This window comes from Zonotrichia albicollis, chromosome 9 (assembly GCF_047830755.1).
Source record: "Zonotrichia albicollis isolate bZonAlb1 chromosome 9, bZonAlb1.hap1, whole genome shotgun sequence".
NCBI lineage: Eukaryota > Metazoa > Chordata > Aves > Passeriformes > Passerellidae > Zonotrichia > Zonotrichia albicollis.
In genome coordinates, this window is record NC_133827.1 from 18,173,356 (window position 1) to 18,198,185 (window position 24,830).

General features: G+C 45.3%; 3 protein-coding genes across 4 annotated transcripts in view; 1 reads left to right on the plus strand and 2 right to left on the minus strand.

Moving 5' to 3' along the window:
• The first annotated feature begins 57 nt into the window (after nucleotides 1–57).
• LOC102062714 (claudin-15) lies at nucleotides 58–21,475 on the plus strand. Of its 2 annotated transcripts, XM_074546776.1 has the most exons (6): nucleotides 58–205; nucleotides 639–905; nucleotides 8,909–9,073; nucleotides 9,221–9,302; nucleotides 11,904–12,014; nucleotides 13,313–21,475. In XM_074546776.1, the coding sequence occupies exons 2-6, from the start codon at nucleotides 686–688 to the stop codon at nucleotides 13,410–13,412; spliced, it is 678 nt and encodes a 225-aa protein (XP_074402877.1). In that variant the 5' UTR covers nucleotides 58–205; nucleotides 639–685; the 3' UTR covers nucleotides 13,413–21,475. The 2 variants fall into 2 exon arrangements, with proteins under 2 accessions (XP_074402877.1, XP_074402878.1); XM_074546777.1 differs by lacking the exons at nucleotides 58–205; nucleotides 639–905 and adding an exon at nucleotides 4,529–4,853.
• Nucleotides 15,246–16,805, minus strand: DUSP28 (dual specificity phosphatase 28). Its single transcript, XM_005490964.4, has 2 exons — nucleotides 16,368–16,805; nucleotides 15,246–15,514 (listed from the first exon to the last, which is right to left on the minus strand). The coding sequence occupies exons 1-2, from the start codon at nucleotides 16,803–16,805 to the stop codon at nucleotides 15,380–15,382; spliced, it is 573 nt and encodes a 190-aa protein (XP_005491021.2). The 3' UTR covers nucleotides 15,246–15,379.
• Nucleotides 21,476–21,587: 112 nt separating the features above from the next.
• Nucleotides 21,588–24,830, minus strand: part of GPC1 (glypican 1) — a 207,509-nt gene continuing 204,266 nt past the window's right edge. Inside the window, exon 9 of the mRNA XM_005490961.4 lies at nucleotides 21,588–24,088. Within this exon, the coding sequence (XP_005491018.2) occupies nucleotides 23,868–24,088 (221 nt within the window). The 3' untranslated portion in view covers nucleotides 21,588–23,867. The remainder of the gene's footprint in view (nucleotides 24,089–24,830) is intronic.

Here is a 24,830-nt window from a genome sequence, read left to right on the forward strand (position 1 = left end):
CCTGGTATTTTTCCCTTTTGACATGCCAGATCTTTGTGTAACATTTGGCCAGAGCTTTGACCCTGGGTCCTTGATTTTTAGAATGGGACAAAGGTCCTGAAGAGTACAAAACTTTTGTTTGGGTGATCAAACAGGTCCTCACAAAGTGCTGACACTAATATCTTGCAGGAAGGTAGAGAAAACAGATTAGAAACATTCCATAAACGTGAGTATCACAATTTATCTTGCTTTTAATTTGTATTGGTAGATATTGCAATTGGGAGATGAACAATTTACTAAAGCATTTGATAGTTTTCATTTTTAAATGAATTTTGAGTTAGCAAACAAGAAGGAAATGGATGAAACATTGCAAATTAAAATAAGAGAATCCTTTGGTTGTCTCCTGTGCTTTTGCTCTGTTTGCATTATTTTGTGGTGAATGTGAACAACAATATAAGTTTTCCTAAGAAAAAATAAGGTATAGAATATTCAATTATTCCAGTTACTTGATGGGATTTCCATTTAGGGTGGAACAGATTCCACCTCTTCAGTTCCCTTGTGTGGTACATTTTGTTATAGGTAGGCATTTTTTAATGTTTTTGCAAAGGTCAGGCTTGTGTAAAGGTAATGCCATGTGTGTGTATGAACTGTTTTAACAGGTTGCTAATAATTGTGGGGAACATCTTTGAAGAAAACTTCTGTCACAATGGCATCATCCTGTCTACAGATCTGTGCATTGCTGCTGGCTTTAGCAGGATTCACTACATTACTTGTTACCACCATGTCCAGCAGCTGGAAAGTTTTGGACTCCACAACAGAGCTGGTTTCTGCAGACTGGGTTTCTGAAGGTCTTTGGATGGACTGTGCAGCAACTGCTGTTGGATCAGTTCAGTGCAAGAAATTTCTCTACATGCTGAGTTCAGACCGTAAGTGAACTCAGCTGTCATGGCATTTGTTCAAAAAATCCAAGATTTTTTGGGGGTTTTGTCCCTTCTTTCTGGACAGGGTGTTGGCAGGCTGGGGGGCTCAGAGTGCAGTTGTCCCAGAGGGCACTGCAGTTCTCTGTGCTTTAATGTTCTCTGTGCTTTATAGTTCTCTGGGCTTTATTTCCATTTGCCTTTTCTCCATCAGTGTCTCTCACTGAACTAAAAAACCTCCAGCTTTCAATTTTGTTTCTCAGTGTGGTGTGCTTGCCCTGTGTATACAAAAGAATGAGAAGGGTTAGGGCAAGATAAAATCCCTGTATACCAAAACCTGTCTCTGCTATGATGACATACCAAAAAAACCATTGCAGCCAAAATGCAGCCTAAGGATTGCAGGGGTGCACATGTGTGTGCTCTAGGTGGTAGCACATTGTCACCTGTGTCCCTGCATCTTTGTGATGGGATATCAGGGAGCAGCCATGCCCTGGAGGAGTCAGAACAGCCCAGTATGGGCTGCATGTCTTGTATGGCCAAATCCAGTTTAAAGGGCCACCATGGAACCAGTGTTTCACCCTGCAGTTCAGCTCACTCACTGCTGTGGCTTTGCTGCCCTCCCTGGTGTGTTGACAAAGAGGTATGGGTGATGTGCAGTAAATCTGAGAATTTTTTAAAATATAGTTTTGGAAGAAATAGCATCTTTTCACTCAGCCTAGTTTTTCAATACAAGCAGATCATAGTTCCATGAGCACTGGTATTTGTGGTTTGGTGTGAGACAGCAATTATTAGATATCCCAGAACTGATTTGATACTTTGTGCTAAACCTGTGTATCTGGATTTTTTTTCTGGAATTTCTCAGAAGTGGTGAGCTTAGACTAAAATACATCCGTGCAATGGATGCTTCTGTGTTTTCTAGGGTCAGCCATGCCAGCAGGGTAATTTATCTGCAGCTAGAAAGAGAAGAAATGTCTCAGTAGGGGCTGGAGAGTATTAGCTTTAATCACTCTGGATTTTAACAGTATCTTTCTGTAAACACTGTCTTTATGGTAAAGGACTAGGAAGGACTGACATTGAAGTTCTTTCCTCAGCAGACTGAGTGTAGAAACAGTAACACTGTAGCTTTTGGAAGTAGTATTTTGTTAAGCTTTCTGTCTTGAACAGAATCTTGCATTTATTGTTTTACAACTTTCAGTTTTGTGCAGTCACTTTATGAATGCTGTTAATATCATTTCTTCAAGTCTTCCGTGCTTTATAGGTTCCTGATTGCTGTCACTGCTATTTGTCTGGTCTCTTCCAGCAGTTTTATTCTGAACGTGCAGTGCTTAAACCTTAAAAATACCACGTGTCACAGACTATGAACTTTGTTTTCCTTGACACAGATGTGGACTTCCTTGGAGTCAGTGCTGCCTAACTGCAAGGCAGATCTCTAAAGGGTGAGAATTTAACTCTCAAGATGCAACATGTTTGTGGTTCTTCTGCAGGGCCCTCACTTGGGTGGCCTCACCTACCTTCATCATGAGGAGGCCAGTTTAAGTATCAGCATCCATAATGAGGCCAGAAGAGTTTGTAGGCTTAAAAGGAGCCTAATCACATGCTTCCAAGGATTTTAAATACATGGCTCATTGCATCAGAGGCAATGTCAGCTTTTCACATCATCCTGGTACCTGTTCAGCTCCTCTCCAGGCCCTCCTCTGTGTAGGTACCAGGATGCCTTAAGTTTCTGGAAATCAGAGTGATGAGATGGGGCCAACAATGACAGCACTTGATTCCCAAGCTGTGGGAGGTGCTGATGTGAAGCTGTCAACACCAGCTCTTAAGCCCTGCTGATGCAGAGCCTCCTGCAGAGCAGCACTGGCTGTTATGCCCATTGCCTGACAAGCCACAGTTTACAAAATTTACTGAAGAATATCCTTGTGGTCTTTAACACATTGGAGAGTGATTTCCTGAAGGGAATTATCAAAATGTCTGGTTCTGTATAGGAACACTCATGCACTTCAGGTCTGCAGTTTAATCTTTTCTGTTTATATGTGTGGTGCTTTATGAGTGCCTGTTGGAATACATTTCTTAACTAGAAAGAGATTTTTTAAAAAATTATACTCTTCATTTTTTATTTCTATCCTTGCCAGCAATATAACAGCTGTGGACACTTGATTCAAGGTCCCAGCTCTCTCACCTTCTGCTGTCAGCAGAAGTGATTGCTGAGCTCACCAGCATAGCACCAGGATATGGGGAAATTAGCAGGAAACTCTTTGAAGGGCTTTTAATGAAATGCAGATACTCCAGGTACTGGTACAGTGTGTTCATTTCACTATGCCATCATTTTTCAAGTTGCAGTGACTAAGCAGAAGGAGGGGATTCTGTAACAGTCACCTGAGATCAATTCTTACCACACACTAGCTGGTTTCCTTAAAAGATTGCACAGGATCCCACTGCCAAATCTGGTCTTGTTTAAATCAGTGGCAATGATCCTCTTGAATGCCATGGGAGCCAAAATGTCACAGTGGCACTGTAATACCTTTGGCAGCTGAACCTCCCAACCCACAGCATCAGCTCAAAGTGACAGTGAATTTTGATGGAAAACAACAAAAACCTGTTAGGGACAAGTTGGGGCTCTCTCAAAGGCTAACCCTTCTGGAAATGTTTACATAAATGCTGTGGAACTGTTACCATGTTGCATCATAGCAGAATTATTTTATGAAGAAACTCTGACTCCATTTCCTGGAGATAAGGGCAGGTTATCACTGCAAAAGATGGTTAACCACGTTTGGATCCACAAGTACTTTAAAGTATTAACATGAGTGGGTGATGTGAATTGAGGCTATAATTCTATCTAGCCAAGAGCAGAAGTAACTAAACTGAATTTAACATATGCTTTGCCTAGAATAGCTTTTTTTTTTAATCCTAAGGTATTCTAACAAACAGATGCAATTTGCTGAGATGTATTATTTTTCTTATAGCTGTATTTCTTCATAATTTGATTCCTTTTGAGACAGGTCTGTCACACTAGCTCTTTCATTTCCTTACATTTCAATTCCATGGCACATACATTATTGCAATTTTAATACATTGCACAATTGTACAGTGTAAGCAGGATGGTTTTTAAGACTGAATGTGTTTAGCTGTAGATCAATAGACAGTAAAATATTAATGGAAACCACTCATCCATAAACCTTACCTTCCTGAAGGAAGCTGGCAGTACAGTTGTTGTGGATTACTTATGACCATAACTCCAAAAACTGCTACATTTTCTAGCAGAAGTATAAAGATTCTGTCCTCAAGCTGTTTTATGTTTGAAATCTCAAGAGAATATTGCACAAAAGCTTTTTGATTTGACAGCAAAAATAAAATTACAAGCAATCTTAATCTAGTGTAAAATCTAGTTGACTTCAGAAAAGAGACAGCAATAAAATATTTGCCTATATTATCACTCTTACAAGGTATTTTGTAGAAATACTGACTGGAGTTTCTAGACTGAGAAAAAGAAAAGGCTCATTTTTCACTTCCTATTAGAAAAAGAATTAATGTGGTCACTTTTTTTACACGCTTATATTTTTATCATGAACTACTCCCACTTCTTATTGTCATGCCCAGCAAGCCTTATCTATGGGGAAAGAGCAAAGAGCAAAGGTAGACTCATTTTGGAGCGAAACCCAGAGATAAAACAGCAAGGAGGCTTCTGAAAGCTTCACTTGATTGTAATCTAATTATAAGGACATTTAACTGTTACTACTCAAAACATGACTGCTACATTGGAAATTGTTGGTTTTATTTTATCCTTGGGCGGGTTGGCATTTATTGGAGCTACTTTGCCAAATAATTACTGGAAGGTCTCCAGCCTCCATGGTTCTGTGATCACAACATCTACGTTGTTTGAAAACCTGTGGAAGAGCTGTGCCACAGACAGCACTGGAGTTTCCAACTGCAGGGATTTTGACTCTATGCTTGCACTGCCTGGTAGGTGACTCTGTGCAGCCTTGTTTGTATTGCTTAAAAACTTCTTGGCCAAAAGTAGTAAGGCTTTTGTTTTAGGAATCTGCTAATACTGGAAAAATAACTGGCCAAGTAATAAAAATCTCTCAAGCAGCAGAATGTGTCAATGTGTGGCTGTAAACTAAAGCAAATGAAGTCGGTTGATCAAGCATTTAACAAGCATTTAAAATGGGTTGTAATCTCTAGCATCTCGTGGGATGTCTTAGTAGGAGACATTTTAAAATATTTATTTATTTGGAATTATTGTACAGACCTTATTTTGCAATACTTCATAGCTAATGTACCATGGCTGGAGTTTTTAATGTAATAGGAAATACTGGTTTTAGCTGAGAAGTGGTAGTGGTTTTTTGTGAGTTGAGACTGAAAATTGTCGATAATCCAAGAAATACATGATAATAGGCTATACATATCATAAGTTATAGAAGGAATATATGCTATAAATTAATATATCTTTAGGCTTGTCAACTAATGCTACCTACTGTCAGTTAGTTAAATGACAGTAACTAAAGTCTATTTGGATGTGGTTTTAAATATCAAAAAATTCAAGATCTGCTGGCCCCTGTCCTCTGCATCAGTCTTCATCATAATTGTGGTTGTCCTCAAATGCCCAACTAGGTGATAGTCTGTGGATAGTAAAGCATGTTTATAGACAATAAAGCTATTTTTTTATTAATCCTGAATAATTCAGTATATAGATACCTATTTGGAATAAAAATGCCTTCCTTCTAGCTGAATCTGCCCTAGGAAGTGGCTAAACTAAATAGGTAGGAGGATACTCCTAATCTGAAGAATGTGTAATATGGGATTAGTGGGAATGAGGTGTTAAATTCACTTTCTCCCTCAATCTGAAGTGAAGGCTTGTTGTTGACCAGCTCTAACACTTGCATAGCAATTCCTCTGAAGCTGTTCAGTATTTAGGGAATAATCTGTTCTTTTCATCTTTCAGTCTTCTCTAACAATTGCTTTTAGAGAGAGAGTGTGTGTGTACGAAGAGGAGCATAACCCTATTTAAGCTTTTTAGCCTCAGTAACAGCAGGATCATCCCATCAGACTTTATTCTCTGCAGATCACCTATGTCAGTGTGCACCAGCACTGCTGGGTTAGTAGCTGGACTTGATGGTCTGAGAGATCTTTGCCAGCTTTATTGATTCTGTGATTTGATTTATTCTTGTAAAAACCACTCCAAGGGCTGGTTTGTAGCTTGGTGCCAGTGACTCCAGGCAGCATCTTGTCATTGATGTGTTTACATGGGGTGAGTATGTGCAGATCTGGGCCATGGGCCTGCAGGAGATCAGCATCTGGAGAAAAAATGGGTTTGAAAGAACCTGGTGGGGGTCAGAGAAGAGCACCACAAGTGTTAAAGCAAACAGAACAGAAGGCAAGCAGCAGCAGGGCTCCTGAGAGCTACAGAGCTACAGATAACAACGTGGGGTCAGCAGGAAGGAGGAAAGTGGGGGCAGAAAGTGAATGACTGGGACAGGCTCTGAAGTGAATTTGTGAGGATTAGCTTTGCTCTGTTGAAGAGATCAGTCCTGCAGTATAGTTGAGGGGTAAAGGCAGGGGGAAGCAGAAGGGAAACCTTGCAAAACTGTGAAGATAAAACATTTTTAGAAAGGAAAGCTGAAAAAGAGAAGTCAGAAGACACTGGATAGCAGGAACAGTTGGAAGGCCAGCTGGGCAAAGCAGGAAAGAGGAAGAGAATGCATTTGGCACAAGGGCTCAGCAGCCAGTGGGACCTCTGAGAAACAGCCATAGTGCTTGCAGACATGAACCAAGGCAGATTAAAAATTACCATGGTCAGTTTAGGTGTGTTTCAAATTCCTGTTTAGAAACTCAACTGAAACTGCTGCCAGGACGTCAGGGACTGGAGGGAGGGCAAAAAGGAAAAACAAAAGTGTGTCTTTGTTACCTCTTATCAGATGGTCAATGAAGATTTTCCTTGAAAGTTTCCTTATTGCAACTGAGGTATATGGAATAGTTCTGGATTTTGCTTTATGTATGGGAAAAGACAGGCTTGGCTATTTTAAACCAATTTAATGCTTTTGAGTTCACTGTACCATTTGTCTAAATATTTGAAGTGAGGAGCTTTTTAAATGCAATATTGAACAAGATTGAAACCATGACTGGCTAGTCCATATGGCTAGCGCTGTCTGTCTAGTCACAACTAAGCCAAACATTTGATATAACTAGTTGCCAAAGCATTGTAAACTCCCTTTTTTTTCCTTCCCCTTCTTTTTAAAGTTCCATAGGTGTTTTTTCCAATGACAGGATTTGGAAATAATTTCTTACAATTGGTGTGGACTAATAAAATGCACTGACTTTGCATCTTGTTAAATAAGCTAAGCTTAAAATAAAAATTTGAGTTTTCTGAATTGTGAACTAAAGTCCTCAGTTAAGGCTGCTGAGGTTATGGTATTGTGGTACAATTGTATGAAATCCTTTCCCATTGGATTGCAAACAAGAGTATGCTTGTGTGTCCTGGAAAGATATGGGGAATCCCACCTAACACTGCAGGAGTCCCCAGGAGCTGAAATGTGAGTTGTGGAACTCTGCTGGATGATTGGCACAGTGAAAGATCCCACACCTGAAAGCAGCATTGTTGAGTACTTACCTTAACAGTATCTTCTGCAGGCAAAAGCCTTGAACTGTTAGTGATATTTTGAGGGGTCTTTCCACTTTTATTACTGTCTTCATTTTTTTCCATGGAAATTATAAAATTAGTGCTTAACAAAGCATTAACTCCTCAAATGATTTTAGCCTTTAATTCTGTATATTTATCTCATGGGTGCTCATTGCTACCTTTGACAACTCTAAAGCTGGAAGGACCAGTACTCTTAAGCCACATTAGGCTGAGTTGGAGTGTGAGAATCACTTTGCCTTCTGTCTCTGTGTCTGATTTTTGTTGTCTGGAGACAGACAGAACTAGCCCAGCAGGTTATTGTGGAGGATGTGGAGGGGGTCGGGGAACAAGAGCTTGAATGCTGGCATCAGTGATGTGAGTGTCCAGTTGGAATCAAGTCTGACCCTTCTGACGTAAGATTGAAACTGTAGAGTCATAAAATCATTGAGGTTGGAAGAGAAGTCAATCAAGTGAACAAAGTGAGCAGTTGTGACCCTGCCAGGTTGTGACGTTTGACATGTTTACCTCACAACAAAGGTGCCGAAATGCCACTGGACCTGGAGCCTGCCAAACACAGGCTGCCATGTTAAAGGACCCCAAAGTCCCCATGTCACCTTCTTTCTTAGGCTGATTAATAATCTAGTCCTGGTTGTTGTGCGATTGATACCTAGATGTGAAGACCAGGAGCTTAAAGGACACACAATTCCAGCACAGCAGACTCCCTAAGGTGCCCACAGCAGCTGTAACCTCTGCACAGGAGAGTGTCCCAGGGAGGAGCTCTGCAGCTCTCTGACACACTCAGCCCTGCTCCTTACACTGAGTTTGAAGTGCACTGCTAACTTGAGCTCCATTCTTTCCCATCTCTCCCTGGCAGCAGCAAAGCTGGCACCTTTCTCCAGTTCCTCAGCAGTGCCAGGGCCTTGCACACCTTGACTATCACCTGGATTTCAGATGTGTCCTGTGCACTCAGCTGTGCACGTGTCAGGAATTCAGAAACACTTGTGAGTAGGAGACTTCTTCCTGCTCCTGCAAGTGGCCATGTGTACCACTGGGCATTTCCACAGGAATGAGGGATGAGTGGCTTGCTGCAGTTCTTCAGGGTTTACTAAAGACACAAGAAGAGACAACAAGATTTACCGAGTTTATAAAGTGTAGGCATAGTTCAACTCTCAAATCTGTTTGACTTGAAGGCTAAACACACTTGGGTTTGGAGGCTTCCTAAGCACACTTGGGTTTGGAGGCCTCTCTGAGCCATGTGACAAAGTTGGACAAGATTCACTCATTACTGTACCTATTCATTTTGTCACTTCCTCTAATCACTTTTATTTCTTTCAGCACAAGATTGATTATATGTAATTTCTGTGTAGATCCTGATTTGTTTTCTCTTTTTCTGTCTCAGCTCACATTCAGGCATGCCGTGCCCTGATGATTACTTCCATCCTTTTGGGATTCTTAGCTGCTGTACTCACACTGCTTGGTATGAAGTGCACAAACATTGGGTTGAGTGATGAAGATGAAAAAATGAAGTTTACTGTCACAGGAGGATTTCTTTTCGTTTTAGGAGGTAATATTGAAACTGAAATGAGAGCACTATTGACACTTTGTATGGCTTTCACAGCCAGACTAAATGAAATAAACATTCTTGTTTTAAATCTGTTACAGCCCTTAATGGAATCATTCACCTGTGTGCTTTTTAAACTTTTTCTGGTAGGTCTCTGCTCCATGGTGGCTATTTCTTGGTATGCTGCAATGGTTACTGCTCAGTTTTTTGACCAACTGTACGCTGGAACCAAGTAAGTGAATGTGTCTGTCATACCAAACCTCATCGTGTGTTGGACAGCTGCACTGACCTCAGCTGCTCCAGAGTTTCAGAACCTGGATGGATCCCACTATCCAGTCCTACAGGAGGGAGAAATTGTATTCAGGGAATCTTTTCACCTCAGAGATATTGGTGAGGAGGGAGGAGAGGTCTTTCTGCAAGAGTTAGTGAATGTGAGAGGAATGCCAACCCCACATCTGAGGGGGTTTTGTACTGTGTTTGCATTTTCTTCACAGACTCAATTAGGTGTGTATCTCAATGTTATGAAGAAGAAAAGGTAAAAATTCTTAATCTGCTTTGGCATTTAGACCAAAATATGCACAAAACTCAAGTTCTGACTAGAATAAAGTACCTCAGATGTACCTGCAAGGGAAAATCACCTGCAAAGCAGCTCGAGCTTTGTACTAGAGATGTGCAGAGAAATCTGCTGCCTGTCAAATATGTCTGTATATTAACAGCTCAACATTTGTTTGGCTTATGAGTTAAAACAAGGCAAAATTTGTGGGATTATCACCTAGTGCAGTTGCATACAGACAAGTTTTGAGGTATAAAAGCCCTTGCTCTTTGTCTGATATAAAAGTAACAGTTGTCAAAACCAAATGGCAGCTTATGGCACCTTATCTAGGTGCCCTGTTTAGGAATGAGGAACAAGGGTAGAGGTGACTGTGCCTCTCCTTCAGAAAGGGGGAAAAGGAGAGGGAAACATTGTCTGTGGAATATGAGCCAGCTATAATATACTTCTACCAAGTATATAAATCATAGATCAGTAAACTATGAATTGTTAGTTGCTAGGCTAATATTTGAAGTGTTTTGTAAAGTTCCCACCCAGGAAACAGTTCAGGGAAGTCAGAGGTGAAGTGCTTTGTGATAAATCAAAGTACTTTAAGCAGTTGCTTTTGTTGTTTGTCAGTTTTCCCTGGGTTTTCAATGAAGTGCTTAGAAATAAATTGTATTTGTGCAGTTACATTTGTTGCTTTATGTCCCCTTGAGAGAACTATATGAAGGGTAATAAATGGATTAGAGAGCTGAAACAACAGTCGATAAGGAATTTCGGTTAGTCGGATAGTTGGTGTGTTTGATAGTTACCTGCTGCAGCTTTGGGGCTCATCATCACTGCCTGTTAATCAGTTACCAGCTTTGCATTCAGTAGCTAAAGAATTTTTTTTTTCATATCTCAACTTCATGTTTAAGTTATTGATTCGCTGATGAATTAAGTTTGATCATTGGTAAAGCTGAACATGCAGCCGGTGGGACAATTTTAAATTCACTGGCATGCCAATATTGATCTTCACTCTTAACAGGCTGGCAAATCTGGTTTTTCAGATTGCATTTTTTTGGTCTGACTTCAGCAAATTACTGATGTTGACGTCTGCTAATTCTTAGAGGAGTTTCTCCTACAGCTCTGAAGGCAAACTAAATTCTCCTGCAGTATCTCCTATATACTTTGCTTTGGTCTGACATCTACAGCATTCTTGTCTGTAGGTGACTGGTGAGCAGAAATGATTGCAGGCACTGGGGCAATGTGCAATTTGTGCTCCTGGGTTTGTTTGATAATCACTCTCTGCTTGTTGCGTGTTTGGAAGTACCTGAAGCAGTGGAGACCTTGTGGCTCCCACGTGCAGTGAGACACAGAGAGCTGTGAACCTGTGTAAGCTCTGAATCCTTCCTGTTAGCAATGAACTCCAGAGTCAGAACCTTTGACACTTTTCAGTAATTGTGTTTCAAAGTGGAAAGAAAACACAAATCTCTGGTTCCATAGTACCTTCAATGCAGTCCAGGACATTTTTTTTGCCCTTGTATTGGGTATCTCAGATCAGAGATATACAGGTGGATTGTGGATAGTTTTTGTCTGATCATGAAAATTTGTTTTCTTCCTTTTATGAAACTCCTGCCAGACTGTTCCAGACTCAGTTGTGTCTAGTCTTTGGGACAAATTCATTATCAATTAATTTCTTGGACTGGTTTCCTGAAAGGTATATTTTGGACAGTAAAATAGAGAGCTACTCTTTTTCAGCCTGGGACATTCACAAATGCCTTTCAGCCATACAACCACAAAGGGTGCTGAATATCCTTTAGGCTATCTAAGTTTGAAAACGAGCCCTATTCATTGAAAATAGTTTGAAAACTAAACTTCATACTTTTAAGTGACCTAGTGTTGTGTCCATAGAAAACTGATGTCTGTGGTCAGCCTTCTCTCAGCATACAGACAGTAAGATCTGAATGATTCAGTTGCACAAAATCCTTTCAGTGACACAGCCAATAAAAGGGCAAAATAAGTGTTGTGGATTGCACAGAAGATTGTCATTATTATTTATTATCAATAATTTGTTAAATATTGTTAAATTATTCATTGCTACTTATCTTTATGTTGCTTAGTACTCTCTGTACTGTTAGTAATTTTGCAGATCAGCTCCATACAAATAAGAGTTTTACTGAGCAGACACAAAGCCAGATCTGGTCTCTGTTAACTGCTGAAGTGGCTTTCACTTAGCTGATTTCTACACAAATTAGAATTTGCTTGCATGGTTTTGTGGTCCTTTTATAAGCTGATTTCATAAATTCTTTCATGTTTCAGGTATGAACTAGGAGAAGGTCTGTACTTAGGCTGGACTGGATCTGTCCTTTATATACTTGGTGGGATCCTACTGACCTGTTCCTGCAGAGGGAAGGAAAACCAGAATTACAGGTAATCTTGGATTTGCCAGTTGAAGTAGCATCTGTCAATCACACACCACTTTCTGCCTGTGCACTGTTCTGTCTCTCTGTCACCCCCTGGTATAAATATCTATAAATTACAGACAGTGCTGTGGCATGTCACAGACTGCTGATGGCAGGGGGTGCTGTGCCAAACACTTGTGCCCCCCAGACAGGGTGCTTGGTGCATCACCATCAGCACTCACCTTTAACTTGTACTTGGTCATTCTGGGCACTGCTGATGGTGAAAATGGGCAGTGAAAGAGCAAACTGTCACCCAAAGAAAATATAAACCCCCATAACGAATTATGATCCAGTTTCTCTGCAGTACTCACTGTGAGTAAAATATTCAAACACTGTTCAGTTTGCAGAAAATGTAAGGGCATTTCCCAAAGCCTGTGGAATTGATCACTAGAAACATGTTTTTTTTCTTGTTCTTTATAGAAGTGTCTTGTTGCACTTCAAATCAGGAAAGGTGAGATTTCTGGCCTCAATATTTAACCTTCCCTCCTTTCTTGTTTCAGTCTTAAATTTTGACACATACAGAAGGCCTCTTTTTGAAGGAGAGGGATGAAAGAGGCAGAAATAGCAGAGGTCCATGTCTGCCAGAGCTCAAATAGCTTGGAGGTTGTACTAGCTGAGCTTGAGAGGGTTATAATATGCAAGGAAGAAGCATATTCACTGTTGGTCTATTTAATCTTAGGGAAATTATATCAAAATGTTGTAAGTGAGTGTTCCTCTGGTACTCCATTGCCTAATCTGAAACCATTTCAATTTTATGGTAATATTTCATCAGCCCCATTGGACTTTAGATCTTGCTCACCTTACTTTGTTACAAAGTACCAAATGCCCTGAAGTGTCCTGAAAATCAGGTAAAACTGAGCTATGAAATAGAAGTTCAACATGATGAATGACAGCTGAAGGGGTAGGGTGAAGGTACTGCTGTTTTCTTTTTTTGTCATCTTGATTCCTGTATGAAAACCTGCAGCTTGTACAAAGGTGCTGAGGGCTTCTGCTTGAGGGCCTTGGCTGAAGTGCCTGGAGGAGAGCACATGGGAGTCAGGAATGCAGAGTGTGGCTCAGAGATGCTGTGCAGCCATCAGGGACCCCATCCATTCCCCCTTAGCTACCACAACCATGAGAACAGGAGGCCTCTGATTTCTGCCCTGTTGTGGAGAATGTGCTGTGGGTGGGTTGGATACAAAGCTGAGTAACTTCTAAGTATCTGAAACCATGGGCATGTGTCAAAATAATCTCTCTTATTTTCTATGTTTTTTCCTTGCTTTACAGTCCCAAGAAGTATGCATACTCAGCAGCCCAGGGACCTTCTCAGGCACACATGTACCCCAGGAACTCTGAGACCATCATAAGCAACAAGGAGTATGTCTGAGCTCCCACCCTGCATCACCTGTAGTGTCAGTGGCTTATGAACTCCAGTAAGGAAGTGAACTGCTTCTTTATTCTGGTTCCAAGTTGCAATCCTATGCCTTAGTTTGGAGCAGTACCGAGAGGAGGTATGGCTTTCAATGTAAATAGCAATGGTTTTCAGATGTAAATAGCTTTCTACAGAAGATGCTGTGACGTGAAATCCTGTGCCATGAAGGTTTCTGCATGCTGAGAAGCCTGGTAAAATTTAACTGGAGGGCAGTATATGCTGACACTCAAGAGCAATGGTTCCTATTTCAGCTGACTCAAACATGTGGAACTGATAGCTGTATCTGACTGCAAGTTCATATGCCTCACAGTTAGAAATGTGTTTTGTTTTCATTAATGTTTAGCTTCCTTCTTTTGTTTAGCAGCTTAAGCTTTTGACAAGAAATAAACTTTGTTCCACAGACAAACAGAATTTTTTAACAAGTGGAATTCTCTAATAAGCATCTTATGTTATACTGAAATTCTTATTTTATATGATAGTCAAGGTTTATAAAAGCTACAAAAATGTTTCCAGAATCTGCTAGAATCACCTTCAAATCTGCAGATGTGCAACAAATTTCTTGTTGGCTATAATGCAGATACAGAAGGTAAACAATACAGAATGAACAAAACACAGATGGGAGTGGAGAAAGCATCTGGTGCAAAAATGCCTTGTGGTAACTAAGAAAATGATAGCCTGAAATTTTATTTTTTATTCCTGTGGTTTCAGCTTTTAAAATAACACTACTTTAACTTTTAGCAGTCTTTAACTTTGGGAACTTGTACTGCATCTGAATTGTCTAATTCATGTAATTTCCAAGTGTTTTGATTTTCTGTCATTGTTCCATCATTAGAATTTCTGCCTTAAACGACTCCACTACTGGGAGAATATGTTTACCTTGTGTGAGCACTCAGGCAGATGGCAGTGAGCTAACTTTACTTTGTATTTATGCTTTCAGCATGGTGGAGTGGAATTTCACCCTGAGGTTCTCAGGTTCCATAAGTTGTGCCTTTTAAATGACAAAGTGTTCATGCAGTTTGACAAAACTCTGTTTTGAATGGCTGGTGATGAACACGTAGCAGTCTGATCTGGAAGTTTGATGCCCAATGATCATTTCAGAGGGCAGCCTGTGAGCAGCCTCAGCAGAAATGATTTGGCCACGCTGCTTGCATGCAGGAACAGCTGACTTGCAACACATTAAGGCATGAACTGGGCCCTGTCAGACTGAGTAAGTAAAGCTAAAAGGAGTCATGATTGCTTCTAGAGTGCCAGTGTCATCTTCTTCCCTCCACCATCATCTGCAGTTTTTAAAATAATTCCTTTGGTGTTTTAGAGAACAATTTCAAAAGCTGAAAAGGCACTTAGCCTGCATGGTGGGAGCAGAACTCCTTACCATCACCTGTATATTCTGTCCTCTGGATTTTTAGGAAATTTTGAAGGTGCTTTGTTGTAGTTGAACATAAGGAAAATCGAGAGACAAAGCATCAACCACTGTCAGTTTCCCACCAACGGCTGTGTCAGCTCATTAACATGAATAATGATCCAGTAGATGAGAGAGAAATTCAGAACTTCCTTGGTCTGGCATCATGTCTTCTAATGGCATCACTGGGAAGTTTAATTGAAAACCAGGAATAAAATCCCTGTGTGGTAACTCCTTCCTTTGTTCAGTACATTGTTACCATACTCAGGGGAAATAACTGCTGAAGATTCCAGGCCTTTCTCTGTTTGTTTACAGTCCTTCCAACCATTTTCTGTTTCTGCAGTTATTCCCTGCTTATCTGCCCTCTTTCCATGCATTACCAACAGAAATGCTCTGAAGGAGTTTAATGAACATCATCTCAGTTATGGGGGTAAAATGTTTTACATACAGGTGATTTAGGGAGTGATTTTTTTCCCTTTTTTTAAACTCTGTAGCAAGTCACTTCACTTTCTTTAAAGTATCTTCACACATTGCTATTTTTAAGTCCTTTGCTCAGGGGATCAGAATGCTTTGGTATCTTCAATTCTTCTTCATATCTCTGCAGCTGAGACCAAAATCCTGCATTTGGCTCTGCTACGGGTCTGGCAGTTTTCACAGCCTAGAGAACAGGAGAGACACAGTGGAAGCAAGGTATCCTGCATTTGTGGGAGTCATGCAAATGAATTTTGAACTTAAAAATTTAGAGAAGCTTTACTTTGGTTTTGATTTGGCTGCAGAGTAACAAACAGCTATTTTGGTGAGCTGACTTCACTGTGTGCTTGCTAGGAACTGCCAGCTAGGCCTGATTACAGAATGGATTCATGGCCAGACACCAGACAGAGCTGTTGATCTGCTGGAAATGGGAAAGTCTCACCAAGTGCAGTGACACTGCTCATGCTTAAGGTGATCGTGTGAAACTTGGTCACTCTGCACACCTCAGTCTAAATTAAGCAAATTGGCTGTCTAAAGTGACAAATGGGTGAAGACAAAACCCGGAGAACACAAGCAGTTTGTATTGGATGGGTTTCCTAGGAAAGCTGACACATCATTGCTTACAGCCACGTAGCTGTGGCTGAGAGCTGGTAGCTCCTGGGCACTCTGCAGGCCTGGCTGGATGTTCCTTGCTGTGAGGAGCTGGCACACAGCAGCAAACCCTGCACGGCAATTCCTGCACCCACTCACTTGGTCTCTGTCTTCACTTACCCTGAATGTGCAAATGATAGAGAAAATGCTCCCTAAGCAACCAGCTTGGTATGTTTGCTACATGTAGAAACCTCACACTGAAAAATTACCAGACCAAGCTGGGCATGAAAAAACTTACAGGGGACTGTTTAATGAAATGTTGAATCTCTGTATAACTGCTGAGGGGCAGGAGGAAGCACCAAAATAATTCTACAAGAAATTACTCATGAGAAGCATTGCGTTTCTTCCCCAAAAGAGCTGTAAATAGGAATCCGGACGTCACACATTACCTCAAAGGCGTCCTTGAGCGGGAGCTGCCGGTGTCTCATGAGATAAGCGGTGCAGATGGCGGCGGAGCGGCTGCGGCCGTTCTTGCAGTACACGAGGCAGCGGCCCCCGGCCCGCACGGCCGCCTCGATGGCGGCGCCGCAGGGCTCGAAGTAGCGGGCCAGGTCCTCGGCCGGGTCATCGAACACGGGCACGCGGATGGCGCGGACGCCGCGCAGCGAGGGGCAGGGCTGCTGCCGGGTGACATTCACGCACAAGGTCACCCCCTCCCGCAACAGCAGCTCCTCGTCGCACGCTGCCCTGGCCGTGCCCAGCAGCAGCGAGGCCGTGACCGGGCAGAGCTGGGGCATCGGCGGGCACGGGGCACCCACCGGCCCCGGTGGCGGCGCGGGGCTCCCGGTGCCGGCACGGCCACCGCGCTCTGCTGGTGTGTTGCACATTGTAATCCTACCCTGCTGTATTTAGCCCTCCCTACGGGATGGCACGTACAGGCTCCAGGCAGGTCCTAGTGCCGGCCGCATCCCGAGAGCTGCTCTGGGAAATCTGAAAGCACTTTCGGAGCCACAGCTCACTTGGAAAGGCAGTGGGTTTGTACAGTCGCTACCTCCAGAGCAGCTGATACCGGCCGTGTTCTGTACAGAAATGCTGCTGCTGCTTACGGGCCGTGTTCTGTACAGAAATGCTGCTGCTGCTGCTGCTGCTTACACCAGCCGTGTTCTGCACGGGAATGATGCTGCTGCTGCTTACCTGCTGTGTTCTGCACGGGAATGCTGCTGCTGGTGGTGGTGCTGTTGGTGCAGGGATGCAACGCTGAAGTTGTGTCAGGGTGGTTTTAGGTTGCATATTAGAAAAAGGTTCTTCACGCAGAGAAGGTCCAGCTGGGCACTGGAACAGGCTGCTCGGGGTAGTGGGTGCAGCACCAAGCCTGAGAGAGCTCAGGGAGTGTTTGAACTCTTGGGCACATGTTGTGACTCTTGGGGATGTTCTGTGCAGCACCAGGACTTGGACTCCATGATCCTTGTGGGCCCTTCCCACTCAGCATATTCTGTGATTGATTCTGTGATTTTCCAGAGCCTCTCGGTGCCCCTTTCCTACAACAAAAGCTCCAGAAAATGATTTACCAGGCTGGCCAGATAGCATAGTGCTGATCTTTCTGGACTTCAGTAGAATTGCTGGTGTGCTGCCAGGGCAGAGAGCATCCTGCACCTGAGTGTGCTGCCGTGGGTTTGAACTGCACAGGATGGGTGGGGATGGGCCAAGCCCAGCCAGGTGAAGGTCACCTTGGCCAGTGTGGGCAGGTGCTCAGGGCTGGTCACAGGTGCCAGCTGCTTCCTGGAGGCTGAGCTGCTTCAACCCTTTGCTTTCATGAGATAAGCATTTGACTGATACAAAAATGAACCTGACACAAAAATGAACCTGAACTGTTGCAGCAGCAGAGCACAGACTGCTGCAAAGTGCAATGCCACCCATTCAGGAATAAGAAGTGAGGTACAAGGAGGAGCTTTTATTTGACCATGGAGGGAGGAGAACTGGACCTGCCACACACCTGCCATCATTTGTGCCAACAGCAGCCTGTCAGTGAGAAGTTGGCTCTGGGGCCAAGGGATTCAGCTCTCTCAGATAAGCACAAGAGCACGCTGTTCCCTCCTGTTACCCAGCACAGGAAGGCTGATTCACCTGCCCCCCTGCTTTCTGTGCTCAGGCCATGGCTCCTGCAGGGCCCCAGGAGGCTCAGTTCAGTCTGGGAAGGAGAAAGCTCAACAGGAGACCCCTGATGCTGCCCACCCCAGCAGCATGGGGAGGGCTCCTGGGCCCCTCCACAGCCACTCTTTCCAGGGATATTGGACCTTCCCTGGCAGTGACTCTTGCCCAACTTAGCATTCCATGGCACACCCCTTATTGCCAGGCCATGATGGGGGCATTCAGGCAAGGAGCCTCTCTGCAGCCACTGCCATGGACTCCCCTGTGGGACAGGCACACGTCAATGCCCCACACCATGGGAAAGAGCTGCTGCCCTGCCTTCCTCTGACAGGGGCTCACCCTTCTGCCTGAACCCATCAGTGACCTTTCCTGGGCCCCTGCAGAGTCCCTGGGTGCTGGGACACTCTGGGCACACTCCAGTTCATACCAAAACCATGACTTGGTTTCACTTGGCATCACACCTGCTGTGCCACGAACCCTCACTGATTTGCTGGGTGGCAGTAGCCCATCAGATGCTCTGGGATGCCCCAGACAAGCCTGGTGGGAGTCACTGGTTTACCAGTTCCCTCAGCCCATCCCAGCACTGAGCCAGGTGTTACCCGGGTGACACCATCTCAGGGCACCTTTCTTGTCACTTTTGCTCCACTGGGGCTGCAGCTGAGCTCCCTCTCTCCGAGGCTGTGGATGTTTTTTGGCTGCCTGCCTGCAGCTGACTTCAGAATGGTCATTCATGCCACCAAGGGGGGCCCTTCCCCCCAGCCCTCCCTGCACCGTGTCTGTGTGCAGAGGCTGAGGTGGGAACAGGGCAGTTGTCTCCACACACGGAGGAATTGATAAGTTAAACACAAATGCCATCTTCTGGCAGTGAAGGCAGTTGCTGCCTCTGTAAGAAGATGTTGAACTGCAGGGTAAGAGCCTCACCCCTCGTTAGAAAGGGTTTGATGCCTCAGTCCAGATTTCACTGGGCATTCCTGGTCTTGGTGGCCCTGGCAGCAGTGCCAGCAGCCCCTCACCATGGCTGTCTCCTGTCCCCCAGCCTTGGTACCTGCAGAGTGCCTGCCCCTGCCTTGGTGAGCTCCCAGGCTGGCCTGGGCTCTCCTGGAGCCCTTGGAGCTTCCCTGCCCAGGGAAGCAGTGATGTGAGGCTGCAGCCCAGGGGCAGCTGGGATGGTACCACAGCCTCCAGCTCCTCAAGCTCCCAGCAGTGAAGTGGCCAACATGCAGTGTTCAGTGACATTATGGACTGCAGAAACGCTTGCAGACACCTTTAGTAAACACATAGCTGTAAGAGGCTGTTATTTCAGATCATAATTTGACACTGAGGAGGCAAAGCAGGCAACTGGTATGCACAAAACCTCCAAGGAGAAGACCAATATTTTTGTACTTGTTATATTTATATAAATGTGTGGATGTGGTGCAAATAGCTGCAGGAGAGGAACCTAAATAAATACCTACTCACTCAAGGGTATCAGTCAGTTTATTAAATGCAGCTGATATTTGCTTCCAGGCAGAAGGATACACTTTAGTTTTCAGTTACCAAGTCTCTCAGACATTTCACGAGCAGCTTCCAACTCCTCACCTTGACAGCTGCATTCCCCCTGTTCTGGAAGTGGATGGAGCTGAGCACAAACCTTTCTGCTGCACCAGTCCAGTCTCAGGCCCGTGCTGGAGCTCCAACATCCCCCTCGCTGCTCTGCTTCCTGTGAGCTGTCCAACAGCTGCACTGGTGCAAAGCCATGCTCTGTAATTGCCACGACACCTTGTAATGACCAATACCAAGGGCATTTCTGATTTTTGCACTGCTATGCCATGACTTTCTGTGCTTCTAGATGAGAAAGAGACAACTTAGGATCCTCAAGCCAGGCTCACCTTGTTCCCACAAACACACATCCACAGAAGCCAGCAGCTGCTCCCCTGAATGGTGCAGGAATGCAGGAAAATCCCTGCTGCCAACACTGCCATCAGCCCAGCCTGTGCCTCAACATGGTTTCCTTCCTCAGGGCTCCTGACCTGGCCTTTATCTGGGCCTTAACAAGTGAAAAAGAAAGAAAAGCCAGACTTGGCTTAAATGGAGAAGAAATAATTGCCCTGTAAAACCAGATTTGTCTCCAGCCTTTTTATTTATACAAGGATTCAAAGAACATATTTCAACTTTAGATAAACAGTGCAAGAGAGTTACAAGTACCTTGGTAACAGAAAGAAATAGATAACTGTCCAGCTATGCTGATAAGTGAAATAATTCTTACTCCTGCAGATAGAAATGCATCTGTTTAAAGCAAAGGTGGACTTTAGATATTCTGCTATACCTTAGCCCCTACCAAGCCCACCAGAAAACAACAGGCAGCTTGTCATCTGTAAATGAGAAGTAGCTGTGCTCTCAAAGCCTTTCGAGACCCTCACCATTGTTTAAAACATACACATTATGGCACAAAGAGCAGGCTGAAAGACAGAGACACTTGGAAATCCACCATTTATGGTTCTCCCCTTCCCAGGGATTGGGCCTTTGTAAAGATTTTTTCCTACACCACTACCCCCTCCATGCACCTGCCAAGTATGAGCCTGTTCACACCACAACATGATGGATATCACCATCCTGATAGCATGGGAGCAGATGTTTGTCCCAGCCAGCCCAGTTGCTCAGAGATCCCCCATGCAGCCAGCCCAGAGCAACCACGGGGAGGTGTCACAGTGTTTTCCAGCAGGCAGCAGCCCAGGAAATGTCATTTAGAAGCACTGAAAGGCCCCAGGTTCTGCAGCAGCCCAACCACAGGCTCGGGACTTGTCTGGACCTGGGTTGATTTCAGCTTGTTCAGCCACACCAGTGGGAGTTCAGTCAGCAGGAGTTTCAGTTTGCTTTAGTTTGGAGTTGATATCCTGGGGGCTTTCAGCCATTGCAGCTCCCGGGGAAGGCGGCACAGCCAAACAACCCCAGGGCACTTCATGGCAGCAGCTGGGGAAACACCCTCAAGGCAGGGGAGAGCAGAACCACTGAGCACCCAGGGAGCAGCAAAAAGCAGCAGTGTGGGCTGACCATGGGCAGATGGAAAAGTGAACCCACAGGGCCACCAGTGAGCACTGCCGGGCCCAGAGGGGCTGAGCCCTGCCCTGCCCCACCTCAGGCTGCTCTCCTGCCTCACCTGGCCTGGCCTCTGCAAGGGCCACGAGGGATGTGGAGGTGGCAGCTCAATCCCAGCCCAGGTGAAGGCTTCAGGAAGGGTTTCCCCTGCAGAACAGATTTTACTGTTTCTTCGAGGTTTTGCCTTATTAATTTGCACTATCAGGTTTTTATCTTGTAACAGAACCACTAGTTGGGGCTATTAAATTGTTAAAACACTAACTGGATAATCAGTAAATTCCTGGCTTCACATTTAAGATGTGAAGGGGCCCATAAGAAGCTCTTGAGGATAACAGGCAGGCAGCAAAAAGTAATTGCACAGAAATGGAAGTGACTTTCAAGCTCCCATTCTGCAAAGCAAACCACTGACCTCAGCATCCACGTGTTAAAGCCCCAACCCAGCTGTGTTTTGATGAGAATACAATGTTTTAATTTTTCCTCCCTCCCCCCCCCAGTTTTTTTTTTTTTTTCCCTTTGGATGTAAAGCTTCTGCAGAATTGGTTGTGGGGATTGTTGGAACTGAAGGTTAAATTTGTATTGGCAATTCTGATTTAAAAAGTTAAAAAGAAAAGATAGGAACTCTTTAGAGCAGTAAAAATCATGTGAATTTGCCATATGTCTAGCAGTAAATAAATCTAGACAAAACCACTGCTTACATTGATCCTCTGCAGGTTTCTGAGGGGTGCAGTGGCACTGTCTGTCCTTCAGCCATTGTCCAGCAGCCAGTGTGCATTTCTGACACCCAAGCAGATGAGGATTTTTGCCTTTCAGGGAGGTGAGGCCGCGGCAGAAAGGACGCACAGTCAGTGACATCGATCACTGTGGCTTGGAGAGGCTGGCAGAGCTGGCCTGAAAGCTCTGCCTATTCTGAGGCACCCTCAGTGCCCCAGGGAGGGCAGGGAATGAGCTGCCTTTCAGCATTACCTTGCTCATGTCCTCATCTTTCCTTAAATTGCACACTTCAGAAACTGCTCATGTTAAAAATTGGGTTTTTTTTTTCTCCTTTCTTAGAAAACAGCCAAAGCCCAACCCCAATGTTTGCTCAGCCCAAAGGCACATCTCCTCTGGCAAGACAGAGCAGAAATGCTGAGATGCTGTGCAAAAGCAGGAGACAGCCCAGCTGTGCCCTCCCTCCCTCTCAGCCCAGCACAAACCTGAGCTCAAACCCAAGCTGGGAGTGCTGCTGGCCCAGGCAGCCACAGGGACTGTGCTGTACCAGCCCCTGCCACACCTGGGGCTCCAGCCCAGGCCTGCTGCTCAGCAGGCACAGAAGCCTCTGGAAGCCCCAGCACAGAGCCCTAACAAGCACAGACACTCCTACAGCCACAGGAGGACATTTGTAACTTCACCCACCACCCCCAGTCTCACACCTGGCCCAGAGCCCACCCCACAGAGCAATTTGGGCTTAGGGCAGCTGCCACATCACCCAAAGGCTGTGAGTGGTGGGATGGGAGCAAAGGGTGAGCCTGGCCCTCCCCTGAGCCCAAACAGAGCTGCCAGGGCTGTCTGACCTGCTGGCTCAGCCCGTGCCTGCAGGGGTTAGGGAAGGTGAACTGGATGGTAGGGAAGGAACAGGGAAAGTGGAATCCATTAAAAACCTACAGTACAACTGAAACAAACACCAAAGGTAAAAAGAAATCCCAAACAAAATGTTTCCTTTTTCACATTTCCCCCTGAGCCAGTGCCCTGGGTATGGCCCATGGTGGTCCCCAGCAGCCCCTCTCTGCCCTAAGGCAGCTGCTTGAAGGGGCACAACCAGTCCCAAAGCTCCAGTTAGTAAAATGTCCCTGCTGTCTCTCATTACCAAGAAAAAAACCTGGATTCCTGTCTATGGCTGGGGCCAGAGAAGGAGGAGGCAGCACAGCTGTCTGGCACACAGAGAATCCCACTGTGCACATCTGCATCTCTCTGTTACCTACAATGGTACTGCACTGCAGGTACAAATTGGACCATTGTTACTTGGGTAAAAAATGGCTTTCCAACTAGCATGCAAAGAAAAAGTACCCAAACCCCAACCCCTAACACTCATTCCCAGTCACGTAGATGTAGGAAACCTACATTTCAAATTGTCCTCAGCTACGAGCTCTAGTCAAGAAACCCACTTGTGACCTTTCCAAAGAAAAGCGAGTTCTGCATTTTTGGGTCCAACAGCCGCTGCCAAACTCGTTCAGTTCAACCCACCAAAGCTGCTCACGCTCCTGTGTAGCCCACCGGAGGTGAAGGGCCATCTCTGCCCAGCTAGGAAGCACAGAGGAAGAGCCCAGCGAGCCCCTGAGGCAGCACGGCCGTGCCGAGGCGGGGCAGGGGCGGGGCAATTGCATATTCCATCGAGCAGCAGCACAGCTGCCCGCGAGGGCTCGGCCCGGCTCCCCCGAGCCCTCTGCAGAGGCCGGCTCCAGCCCCAGGAGCCAGGTTGTGGCTATAACAAAAGTAAAACAATGAGGTATGGAAAGAAGGGCCCAGCATTGGGGAAAGACCTAGAAAGAAGAAAACAGCTCGAGCACTGCCAGAAATAGCAAACAACTGAAACCTTCTGAAAACCTTTTTCTCCTCCTTTTTTTTTCCTTTTTTTTTTTTTTTTTTGCCAAGGTGAATTAAATACGTCCTTTGGTTGGTTGGTTGTTGGTTGTTGGTTTTGGCAAAGTGAAGCCCTCAGCCGCAGTCTGTGTCCTGGCTGTGCCAGCGAGTTACCGCCACAAGTGCTGCGGGGCGATGGCAGCCAGCCAGAGGAGGAGGAGGAGGGAGGCAGAAGGCAAAGATCTGCTGCCGGCCCCATGGACGCCGTGTCCGGACTGCTTAGGAATGGCGTGTGTTTCTGGCTGCCTGGTGCTGGGGCTCTTAGAAAGTCTTTTGCCACAGACGTCATCAGGACAGCTGTCCCCGCTCCCGGAGCCGCTCATGTCGTCACCTGTGCAGAGACAGCGTGGGGTGAGCACGCACTGCACACAGACTGCACACAGACTGCACACACAGACTGCACACACACACCGCACACACACTGCACACAGTGCACACACACACTGCACACACACTGCACACACACACTGCACACACTGCACACACACACTCTGCACACACACACTGCACACAATGCACACACACTGCTTTCCTTATTGCAGAGACAGTGTGGGGTGAGCACACACTGCATGCACACTGCACAGACTGCACACTGCACATCACAGCACACACTGCACACACACTGAACACCACACACACTCTGCACACACACACTGCACACACTGCACACTGCACATCACAGCACACACACTGCACACAGACTGCACACAGACAGCACACACAGAGCACACGCTGCACACACACTGCACACACACTGCTTTCCTTAGGGTGGGCATGGCCCTCTCCCCTTGCTGCAATGCAGGGGAGCTGTGGCCACCAGCCCTACCCTGGCCACCCCCTCCTCTCTGCATCCCCCAGCGTGGGATACAAGCCCATACCTGACCTCCTGCTGGTTTTAGTCACTGCTGCTGCAGCAGCTGCAAACTCTGGAGCAGACAGAGCAATGGCCCTGTCAGCAGGGCTGGCACTGGAGACAGCCCTGCAGGTTTCAGTGAGGCACTGGGAGCAGCTCAGCCTCCAGCCACCCCACAAACTATCTGCACTCAAGCAGCCCCTCCCTGCCCCCAGGCCAA

Coding starts and splice junctions, on each gene's coding strand:
- LOC102062714 (XM_074546776.1), top strand. CDS start 686: ATGGCATCATCCTGTCTACAGATCTGTGCATTGCTGCTGGCTTTAGCA. Junction 906..8,908: donor CTACATGCTGAGTTCAGACC/GTAAGTGAACTC, acceptor TTTCTGTCTCAG/CTCACATTCAGGCATGCCGT. Junction 9,074..9,220: donor ATTTCTTTTCGTTTTAGGAG/GTAATATTGAAA, acceptor TTTTTCTGGTAG/GTCTCTGCTCCATGGTGGCT.
- DUSP28 (XM_005490964.4), bottom strand. CDS start 16,805: ATGTGCAACACACCAGCAGAGCGCGGTGGCCGTGCCGGCACCGGGAGC. Junction 15,515..16,367: donor CGCTCAAGGACGCCTTTGAG/GTAATGTGTGAC, acceptor CCTGTTCTCTAG/GCTGTGAAAACTGCCAGACC.